Source organism: Gossypium arboreum, chromosome 13 (assembly GCF_025698485.1).
Source record: "Gossypium arboreum isolate Shixiya-1 chromosome 13, ASM2569848v2, whole genome shotgun sequence".
NCBI lineage: Eukaryota > Viridiplantae > Streptophyta > Magnoliopsida > Malvales > Malvaceae > Gossypium > Gossypium arboreum.
In genome coordinates, this window is record NC_069082.1 from 95,568,316 (window position 1) to 95,580,682 (window position 12,367).

The 12,367-nt window shown below is 31.6% G+C and overlaps 1 protein-coding gene across 1 annotated transcript; it reads left to right on the top strand.

Moving 5' to 3' along the window:
- Window positions 1–361: 361 nt before the first annotated feature.
- LOC108454682 (mitochondrial import receptor subunit TOM7-1) lies at window positions 362–1,814 on the top strand. The gene is made up of 2 exons (XM_017753215.2): window positions 362–545; window positions 1,364–1,814. The coding sequence occupies exon 2, from the start codon at window positions 1,417–1,419 to the stop codon at window positions 1,633–1,635; it is 219 nt and encodes a 72-aa protein (XP_017608704.1). The 5' UTR covers window positions 362–545; window positions 1,364–1,416; the 3' UTR covers window positions 1,636–1,814.
- Window positions 1,815–12,367: the final 10,553 nt, after the last annotated feature.

Here is a 12,367-nt window from a genome sequence, read left to right on the forward strand (position 1 = left end):
CTTTCCTTTCGGTATATTAATTAAAAATTTAATTTTATTATAGTATTCATTCTAAAACAAGATAAATTTGAAATATTTTGATTTCAATTAAAATTATAAATTTAAATAAATTATTAAATATTTAATTCAAAGATTTATTATAATAAAAATATTGTAACATATTAAATACATCAATATTATTTTAATCTAATATGAATATATTTATAAATTATCATCACATTCCAAAAAAAAAATTAATAAATCAAATATAATAATATAACTTTACAATTTATTTATTTATTTTATGAAACTTTACAATAATTTTAATCAAATAACTTTCTTAGAATAACATCAATCATGGAATGATAAAATGAAAAACATGTCAAAAGCTACTTTAAGCTCTAAATTTAGGAGGTTAATAAAGTAATAGTGCAACCGAACCCTACGAAGTTTTAGTCCCTGCCTTTTTAAAACCCTTGTTCCCCTCCGCCACCCTTCCTTCTTCTCAAGACCGTTTCTTCTCACGAATCCTCCAGACTTAAGACAATCTTCCTGAGTTATTAGAGGTATAATTTCACTGTTTTCAATTTTTTCAGTTCAATTATCCGTTGTAGAGGTAAGCGTTGAACGCGCTTTTTGCCGTTGATATTTTTCTTTTTATTAGGATTTTCCAATTTTTAATAATCCGGGATTAGCTCCTCCTATCACTTTTCGCTCATTTGCAAGGCTTCCATAGTGCTTCTAAGTGTTGTTGCCTCTTTCGATTCTTTTTTATTTATTTATTTATTAAATTTGAGATGAAATTAGCTATGAATTAAATTTGCAAACAACGAAAATGGAAATCCGGTGAAGTTATCTTGGACAAGATTTCAATCGTTTAATTACATTTGTTTTTTAGTTTTATCGTTTTTTGTCAATGAGCTTGATCTAAAATTTACCCTTTATGTTCCCTTTAGGGTTTTATGAATGTTTTGCGTTTCGGATGTTTAGGACTGATCTGAAACTTATTGTTTAATGTACCTTTTTCTGGGTTTATATGGGGAAACTAGTTTATTATTAATCATGAGTGAACTTTAGTTATATATTTTGTTTCAAATAATTCAGCTTTAATTGAGATTCAATGGGTTCATATATTTAACTGTTGTTTTCTATCATGAGTGACAGTAACTTACACAATGCGATCTTCAGTTGAGTTTTTTTTTTTGAGATGCTGATATAATCAGTGCTGAGTTTTGAATAGTCTGGTGGAGGACAACCTACGAGGAGTATAAAATAATTGTTATTCAACATTTCTAGATAATATTTACTTTTTCACAGCCTTTATGTGGTTAATATTTTCTAAAATTACTTAACTAATTGCTTCTTTCTTCTTATAATGTAACAGGTTTATCCTAACAAATCTGTGAAGGGTTGAGAAAAAATAAACAACTTTTTTTAATGGCATCTAGAGTTTCATTAAAGACTAAAGGCAAAGGAGGGAAGGGGTCTAAGGGCTCGGATGATAAATCAACTACGCAGTGCTTGAAAGAGTGGAGCACATGGGCTATGAAGAAAGCCAAAGTGGTAACGCACTATGGCTTCATTCCTCTGGTGATCATTATCGGCATGAACTCTGAACCCAAGCCCCAACTTTATCAATTGCTAAGCCCTGTCTGATTCAGTTGCTTATTTCTTAACCACCCAGATCTTGGTTTAACTATGTAATTTGTTTGTTGCCTATCTGTCGAAACTACATGGTATTATGTTAGGCATATGCTTTATATGATGTTGACTGTTCTATTCTATGTACTTGAGAATACATTTTATGTAATTCGAATCTTATTTGAGTTTCTCAATATTTTCTTTTACTTATTTCCAGCTTCATGACCTGTATATCTATGCTGCTGTGCCTATAACTTGGATAGTTAATCAAAGCTTGAGACGAAATGACTCTTTTCTCGTGTCATTCATATTTCATAGTCTTAGGGACGGGTTTCTTTCCATGTATGTATGATATAATGGTCAAAATGCTCAATTTGTTTCTATAGTTTTTGCACGTGGCATCGTATATTACAAGTATTCTTTAAATTAAGTTTTATAGCAGAACAGTTGGCTTTGGGAGAGAGTACCCTTTTTGAGATGGCTTTTACATTGAGGACACAGACTTATGTTTCAGATATTCAGTTAATGTGTCTTCCTTTTGATGGTTCGTTTTATTAGAATGGAGGTGTCTTAGCAACAGGGTTTTGATCTGATAAGAGTTGGTAAATATTGTCATCCTAACTCTATTCCCCAATTTGAGTTGTTTTAATATAATGCGGTTAGGGCATATTCTTAATGTTTTGGATTATTTTGAAAGATCATGTTTTAAATCTGACTTTGGAAAGTGATAAAACTGGCATATGCTGATCTTATTTCTCAGTAAAAGTTCCATGAATACTTTTGAACAAGGGGTTGAATTTCATTGTACTCTATTTTCAAAAAAATTAGTAAATTAATCTTTATATTTTAGATGAAAAATCAAATAAGTCTTTTTATTAAAAAATTATCTATTTTTATTTCTTAAGTGTTGATGTGATTGAGGAACAAGGAGATAGACACTGTGTATCTCAAAAAATCTTGCTAATAATAAAATTTTTAGAAAAATTATGTCTAGAATTAACGAGAACAAATGGTTATCCTTGATCTTTTTAACATAATTTTTAAAGTTACAATGAATTGAAAATTAATTATCATAATGGAGTTACTATTCATTTAAATATTTAATAATTATTATGATGAATTATTATAAATATAAAAAAATGAAATATCAAATAACTAGAAAATAATGTAAAATTTAATGGAAGTGAAATCTTTTGTTTTAAGTTGTTTGCCTGCTAAGTGGACCAATATGGAGAAATACGTTACAAATTTGCATGGGTGCTCAAATAATCAAATCCAACTTACATTAATTGAATTAATTAAATTGTATAATCTTTTAATCATTAATTAAATTAAAATATTTTTAAAAATATTAACCAAATTAAAATATTTCAATAATTTGGTTGGTTAACCTAACTAATCAATTTATATATTTTTGTCTTTTGGTTAAATTAAGTATAAAACATATAAAAAATACAATTATAATGTTAATTTGTCTTGAAAGTTAATCAATTAATTGAAATTTTAAGTCTTGAAACACTACATAAGTCTTGAAATTAATATATAATTAGAATGTAATAGTCTTTAATATTCTCTATTTGCATCCATTTCTTCTCTCCGAAGATCTTCATTTGCAATATACCTACAAAATATGTGAAAAAATGAGCATATAATAGAAATATATGCATTTAAAAAATCAAATGATATAAACAAAGGAATCGATTTTAAGTTAACAAGAATAAAATAAAAAGCATACCCTTCAACTCATGAAAGCTTATGAATTTAGGGTAGGCTCTGATGCATTCCAAAAAAAAAAAAATCTAAAGATTGAAATGACTAAATAAGTTAATGTAGAAGTGATGTGGTAAAAAAATTAAAATTATTAAATTAAAAATAAATATATCATTTTCAATATTGTCAAACTCTTGGATTTGTTCATTAATCTTCTTGGCGTCTTCTTTTGAAAATGATTTCTAAATCCAATCTTGAGTACACATAAGAGCTTATACATTTTTAAGAGTTAAAGAACTCCTAAATTGATCAAGCACACGCCCCCGGTGCTAAATGTAGAATCTGAAGCAACCATAGAAATCAGTATAGCTAACACATCCCTGGCCATATTTGAAAGAGTGAGAAATCTAGGGCTATAAACTTTCCACCACAATAAAATATCAACATTTTCAAAAAAATTCTCATTAACCTCAACTAGATATTTATCCAATTTAGACATTTTCTCCTCACCACCATTTTCTAATTCACACTTTTTATACAAAGCCTGCATATGCCTTTTTATTTTTTGCTGTGGTTTATCGAGAGAAACATGTGCTACCATACTTGATTGGCTACAAGCACTATGAAGTGGAGGCTTATACTCATCAAACAAATCATACAAAGCTTCCTTCAAACTTTCTCATCATTTTATAAGCTTTTCAAACATTAGATATTTCACTAAGTGCAAATTCAAGATATTTCAATTTCTGTCTAGGATCTAAAACACAAGCAACAAACACAAGCAAATTCATCTTATCAATATCACCCCAATATTTATCGTACTTGTCTTTCATCTTAATGGCCATAAAGCTAAATTCAACATCAATATTTGATTGAGCATCTCGTAAAAGGATATCAATTTCACTAAGCTCATCAAAAAAATTATTGGATGTGACATATGAAGTGCCGAAAACACGCAAAGTGACTTCATAAAAGTGTTCCAAGAAATCCCTCAAGTTTCTAACACTAGCCCAATCATCCGCACTAGGCCAACTCTCCCCCCATTCAAGTTCAGCCCTAAAGTTTGTATCTTGCTCCTCAAATTTCTCAAAATTGTGAGCAGTGTTTAACATTAAGTAGGTCGTGTTCCACCTAGGACAAACATCAAGACACAACATCTTCTTACACTCTATCTTTTCCACCAAAACACACTTTTTAAACTTTTATAATATAGTTGGAGATTGCCTTACATATCTAACAACCCTCCTAATACGTTCAACAGATTTATTCGTTTCCTTTAAGCCTTCAACAATAATCAAATTCATAATGTGTTCCATGCATCTTATGTGAAGATATTTACCATTTTGAATTAAATCCCCTCGAGGGCTAAAGTTCTTTACCAAATAACCAATAGCAACATCATTTGAACTTACACTATCAACAAATAACTAATAGCAACGTCATTTGAACTTACACTATCAACAAATAACTAATAGCAACGTCATTTGAACTTACACTATCAACAATGACAGTAAACAACTTATTGATCCCTAATTCAACAAGCATTTCTCAATCACCATCCCAATGGACTTGCCTTTATGACTAGATATTGGACAAAATTTTAAAATCTTTTTATTCAATTTCCAATTTTTATCAATATAATGAGCAGTTATACACAAATAATTAACTTTTTGCAAAGAAGTCCATATGTTAGTAGTTAAGCAAACCCTAGAACAAGAACTTTCCAAAAGTTCTTTTATCTTAGTCCTTTCATCTAAATAAAATTGATAAACATCCCTAGTCATAGTAACTCGTGAATGAATGAAACCTAGGACATGTCACGAACATAAATTTCCTAAAGCCTTCACTTTTAACAAACTTGTAAGGCAATTCATCAATCACAATCATTTGTGCCAACCCTTTCCTACATGCTTCTTGATCAAATCTCCAAGTTGAAAGATGCCTTTCCCCCATTTTAATTCTCTTACTAGGTAAAACTAGCTGTCCTTGGCTAGTGTCAACAATATTACTAGGATTTTTCTTATATGAATTGTTATGGAATTTTAATAACCTCGTACCATTTTTTTCCCATCATAACAAAATTCCTTTTCACAATAATTACCTTTAGTCTTACTTGCACTATTATTATTAAAAATCTTAGTAAAGTGAGACCAAACTTCTAACCTTGGAGGGATGACTTTTCTTTTCCCAATAGTCTTTTTTTTGGCTTTAAGCTTTACGTATCGATTTTCCAGATTTTGTTGAAGTAGAAGGTGTAATAGTACTCTCTACAAATATTGGTTTGATGGACATTCTGCAAGAATAAAAATTATATAATAGATTAAAATACATTTATATACAATATATAAATGGATTAAAATGCATACACATTCTTGCTTGGTCAATTGGTAATGGCATTAGTATCCGTTGTTAGGAAGACTATTAGATTTCGAAAGTTGGCCCTTTATTATCTAAAATCCCGACCCATTTTAACATCATCTCGCAATGCCTGCTTTGAGATATGGTGTTGCCTAATGGTGGTTGGAATTTTGATCTTCTCCGTATGTGGCTTCCTGAGGATATTATCAAACACATTGTTAGTATACCTCCCCCATACCCTGATTTAGGACTTGATAGGATTGTTTGGGCTAGAATGGCTTCAGGTACCTTCTCAGTTTGCCGTGCTTTCTAGTCTTTAAATGAGGCATCATGGGAACCTAAGGATGAATGTTGGAATCACATCTAGAAATATCAAGGACCACAATGTGTTAGATTTTTCCTCCGGCTAGCTTCCAAGCAGAGGATCCTTACAAATGTAGAATGTGTTCTTAGGGGGCTTACTAATAATAGTTGTTGTTCTTTATGTGGACATGGCACTGAGGATATTATTCATGTTTTTCATGATTGCCCAACAGCTAAGAATGTTTGGATCCATGTGCTACCGCTAGATTAACAAAATAGGTTCTTTTTGAAACCTTTTAAATATTGGCTATCTTCTAATCTTGGTTCTCATTTACTTTTGCAGGATTTTCTCACTTCTTGGTCAAGCCTATTCGACATAATTCTCTGGCGCATCTAGAATAATAAGAATTTGTTCATCTTCCAAAACATCACTTGGACGGTAGATGAAGTCCTTAAAGTTTCCCTTAGCTGGGCTCGAAAATATGAAGCAACCCACAAAAACTCCTAAAACAGTAGGCATAAGCTGAATCTGAACCAAGCCTCGAACAGGACTCTTATTCACTTACACAGTGATGAAGTTGTGGCTACTTCATCCGGGACGCAACGACTAGTGGAGTGGTTCATGATTAACAAGGAAATTGGATATTGGGCTTTAACCATTTCTTGGGCTGCTACACACCCTTTGAAGCTGAACTATGGGGTATACCTGATGGGGTGCTGATTCTTCTCAACAAATGATTCAAAAAAGCTACAATTCAATTGGATAACCTTGAAGTAATTAAAGCACTGTTTGATAACTAGTTGGAAGATTCAGGTATTACAGTGCTTAGAAGGGTACGACGTCTCTTGAATGCAGAAGGTTAATGGTGGCTAAGGTACACACCTAGAGAACACAATTCAATTACGGATCACTTAGCCAAGTTGGGGCTAGCTTAGAATTCAAGTCTTAATTACTTGATAGCATTCCTGATGTAGTGTTAGATTTACTCTAGCAAGATAAAGTCAGGAGTGGTTTTGGTTTTTTAACTTGATGTATTAGTTAGTCTTATTCACCAAAAAAAATGCTTACACGTTTATATACATTTACGTACATTTATAAAGAAATGTGTTAAGTGATTAAAATGGTCATATCTTGGTCAACTTTGTAGCTTGGATATTTATGAGTTTTAAAATGATATTGATAATTCAGATTGAACCAGATCCATTCAAATTAATAAAAAATGTATTCAAAGCTTGATTTATAATGATCCAAAGAATAACATAAAACCTTGTCACATCTACTAACTAGAATTAATAATTATAGTATGTTTTACCAAATTTAAAAGTTAAATATTATTTTATCCTAATATTAAATATTATGTTATCCTAATATTAAATATTAATTACAATTTTTACCAAAAATCAACTTGACAAGAAATTGAGAGTGAGTTATTGAAAATGTACACCTTTATAATATTTTAAATGACAAATTAATCTCTTTTTCCATCTTTCTCTAGAATTTCACCTTCTTCTTTAACGGCAGTGATCAAATTAAAAAAAATAAAATAAAATGATCAAAATAGAAACAACCTAATTTTTAAAGTGATTAACAAAATAGTTTACACTAAATAATTTTTTGTTTCTCTTACATGTAATTAAAAGAAGTTACAAATGTAAGCAACCAATTGGTCGACGACTCTTCAGGGTCTGGTTCATCTGGTTCAATCTGATTCAGCTGTTCAACATTCTCCACTAACCTTTCAAGTTTGTGTTTTGTTATGCAGCTATGAACATATCGACCTTTCAGGTTTGCTTTCGATTGAACTTGTGCTTGCAAACAAAGTGAAGTAATCAATGATGGAAACTAAACACTTTCTACCTTTTTCCTAGCTTAATCTTGGATTACCTTGAGAATAATTCTCCCCACATTGATGAACTTTTCAGTCTTAATTGCATACAATAAAAGCATTCATTCCATCAAGATGGTTGAAATATGTGAGATAGGCATGAAGCTATATCGTACAAAGTAGAAACATAGCTTAGCCACTGGTTTTAAGTAATCCATTCGACAAGAGAGACTGTTGTATTTTCTTATTATCCATTGGGATCTCGGATTTGCAACAACGTCAAGTACTTGTTGAAGAAAATCCCAATTGATATTCGTCATCATGGTAGTGTATTCATCTTCTTCAAAATCAGGAAAATTAAACAAATTGTTAATGAATTTAGATGTAAGAGGTACCTATTGGGATATGTGTCCATATTGTAGTAAACATGTAACTATTCTATATTGAACAATGAATAAATAAAGTTAATTTTGCATTTCACTATTATGTTTTTTTGTATTTATGCCTTTTATATTTTGCATGCATAGAAAAATTGTGAGAAACAAATATTAGCTCATTGATTGTCTAAGTTCAAACTGAAGATAAGTGGCATTGTAAAGAACATTTACATTGCGAGAAAAACAACTTACTTTAGTAGATAATCTAAATGAGTCTGTAATCCCATAAAAGAATCAAAGTGAGCATTTGATTCAAATACTGAGAAAGATTATTATGTTGTCTACAATTTAAATTAGGGAGATGACTACTCTTGGCTATTAGAGCAGTTGACTCCATGAGTATAGACATAGATGTATTCATTGGTAGAATGATACATTGGACTGGACTCAAGGTGAATTAATTCTAAATTCGTTTGTGAATTAATTCACTTGTGACGTTCATGGTGTGATTTACCTAAATCCTGAGTTAGTTATTAACTATGTGTATGCAACTCATGTGCTTTGATATAAGTGGAGGCTTATGCTCTAAAGATGATTGAGCCCATAACTGGTATGTTGGGTACATGACTTGTATATGGCATGGCTTTACTAGCAACAATGGAATTCATAGCTCAATTAAAGAGTTAATGATATCCTCTCATTGGTATTGTGTGAATTGATAAATATGGAACGTGGCCACGGGTTACTTATTTTTGAAAGTGTAATTTATCACAGTCATTTGTTGACAGTGATCAAATTAATCATTAAGAAGACACAGTGGTAACAACGAGATAAAATATGACTGTATTGAGTGAACGGATTTAACTCAAAGGAATCAAGGATATCATATGAGGGTAACACACACATGACGAGGTCATTGGACAAAGTAGTTGGATGAATTGCTTTCTTCAAAGAGTATACAATAAGGAGTTTTCAATTATGACACTTCTTATGGACTGACTCCATGATTAAGTAATTGAGAATTATCGGAATGATGCTTCTGGAAATAATTGCAATCACTAGAGCCTAATTGTATATGTCTGATTGGTCCCTCTGCTAGTTCAACAAAAGTTCGATCGGAATGCCTTTGAATCAAAAGAAAATTCTACGACTTTGGGAATAATTTAATTGAGTCGATTTATTTGATGTAGAATTAAATTAGGTCATCGTGAGAATTGTTCAACTAGAGAATTTGATTAAATAATTTTCTTGGAAAATCTAAGTGATTTTTTTAAAAAATTAATTTTGATCAAGTAAAATTAAATGAATTAATATGATATTTTGGGAAGTTAATTTTCAAGTCAGGCAATTGCCTCAATGGGTAATTGAACTTGAAAATTGAACCTGAGATCATAAATTGGACCCAGGAGCCGAAACCGAGACCAAAACCCAAAAACTGGTCAAACCTGGCTCGGTATGTGAAATCGGGCCGACGGTCCAATCAGTGGCTGGACCAAACTGAACTAAACTGGCAGCAGCTGAACCCGCTCAGGGTGCCGTTAGGGTGTCGCACTTGCATCACTGGACACGGCAGTACCGATGGCTACCATATTAGCGTCCCGGTGGCCGGTGGCGGTTGGTCATCGGTGGTTGAATAGTGGAAGAGTTACACTCCTACTGGAATTCTAATGGAAAATTTGATTTCAGATTAATTATTCCAAAAATAATATTATTTTAATAGTTTAATATTAAATTTAATTTAATACTTATCTTAATAGTATTTTATTAATTTAATATTAAAGTGATTATCTTAATGTTAAATTAAATTTAATGTTTATCTTGTAGATAAAAATTTTATTATTTTAATAAGATTTAGTATTAAATTTAATCTAATATTTATCAAGATAATATTAGGTTAAATTTAATATTAAAGTGATTAAGTTTAATCATAATTGAACTCTCTAAACTCTCCCCATATAAAGAGAGCATTGGGTTATTATTTTACACACACTTGAATTCAAAAGAAAGTTGTAGAGAGAAAATTCTCTAAAGAGATTATTCCAAAAAAATTCTAAAGATATTTTTTTGTTTTACAACTTGACCCAAAAGTTTAGAGAAATTACAAAATTACCCCACTGGTAATTTTTGTATTTTTTATTCGAAGCGAGCCCACACTCGGCAGATATGAGCTTGAGGATAGTTGAGAAGGCTACTCGGTCTAAGTGCTTATCCTAGATGAATCGAAAAGTTACAATTTTGATTAAGTATTTATTAATTTAGATATCACAACCAAGATATTGTTTTTGAAAAAAAATTTAAAAAATTGGTTTTTCCCTAAATTTATTTTTGGCTGCACTTTTCAAACCTGTTTTCCAATAATTGGTATCAGAGTAAGGTTGTGTGCTATTTATAAGTATAAACAGATAATCAAAACAAATTTCTCTTCTTCTTGAATGATTTGATTACATAGAAAGTGACATTCTTTAGATCTTGTGCTTGTTTTGAGTTATATTTGGGAATGGATGCTATATTATATATTTGTTATATAATTGTTTTTATTTTCGAGGTTGTGGTTATTAGGAAAAAGACTATGGACTATCATCTCCACGCAGGGCTATATTTTTTTAAAATTCATAGAATTCTTGTGAGCCGGAAATGGACATAGGGCTTAAATATAAGTTTTCCAAAAGGAGTCCATGACGATGAAAAGATGTGATGGCGGTTGAAGACCCAAAGAATTTCTTATGGTGAAAAATTATGTAATTTTATTTTTCCATTTATTTTCTAGAAATATAACCATGGAAACCTTAGCTGAAAATTTTATTTTAATTACCTATCTCCTTATATATCTGTTTCATAATTGTTTATAATATTATGTAATGTTATAATTGTGATATATATTTATATGAGATGATCTATAGTTAATTGATTAAAATAAGAAGTGTGGTAATGAGAAAATACATGTGTTGTATTGTTCTATTTACATTTTTAGGTTATTCGATAATTGTGAGAAGTGTGGTAATGAGAAGGTGCATGTCTAAGATTGGCTCTGGCTAGGAAAGACTTGGTTTTTAAGCAGTCAAATTTGACTCACCTAGTAACACCCCTAGCCCATATCCGACGCCAGAACAGGGTTACGGAGCATTATTGGAATTATAAATCAAACAATCATACATTTCATATTCAATTCTCATTCCAAAAAAAGAACTTTTCAAAACCAATCGTATAGTTCCTAATATGAGCCCTCGAGGCCCAAAATAGACATTAAAAGTAGTTCAGGACTAAACCAAGTACCTAAGAAATTTTTAGAAAAACATGAAAAATTTTTAAAGTGCAGCGGACACACGCCCGTGTGGCTAGGCCGTGTCTCTTACACAGCAAAGGGACACGCCCATGTCTTAGACCGTGTGGGCATTTGAAATGGGATCATATGGCCGTGTCTGACCCCGTGTAACTCACTAACTTGGGTCACATGGCCAACCCACATGCCCATGTGCCAGGCCGTGTGCTAGGCCGTGTGAAAACTGGAGATTATACTGACTTGTACCATACGGCCAAGCCACACACCCATGTGTTAGGTCGTGTGAAGCTACTAACTTGATTTCTATAGAAGTATCAGGGGACACACGGCCGTGTCACCTGGCTGTGTGTCACATACGGCTGAGAGACACGCCCGTGTCTCTACACGTGTGGACAAAAAGAGGTCATTTTCCAAGCCCTATTCTTCATCGACATTGGTACCAACCTATACACATCAATTCGCACATAACCATGGCATAAATAGGTACTCTGTAACACCCAAACTCGGCCTAGATGTTATGGCCGAATCTGGCGTGTCACATTGAAGTGTTATTCGAAAATCATATTTCCTTTGAAAACCCTTCTTACCATTTAAAACCTCTGGCCATTTTAAAACTTGTGAAAACCTCTGTTTACGTTGGTTTATTTTGCAGGTTCACTGGAAAGTTATTCATATTTAAAACGGTGTTTGTTGTGGAAGCTTAATTTAAAATAGTCGATTTACGAAATCATGATGTTTAAAAGTTTAGTTGTGAAAACGTAGTATTTTAAAAATAGTTATTGTTTTGGAAAATTGCGATCTACTTCTAACAAATATCAAACATAGTAAATAAAATCCCAAAAGTTTAAAATAAAAACCAGAGAGGCCTTATTACAAACCAAACCAAAATTAAA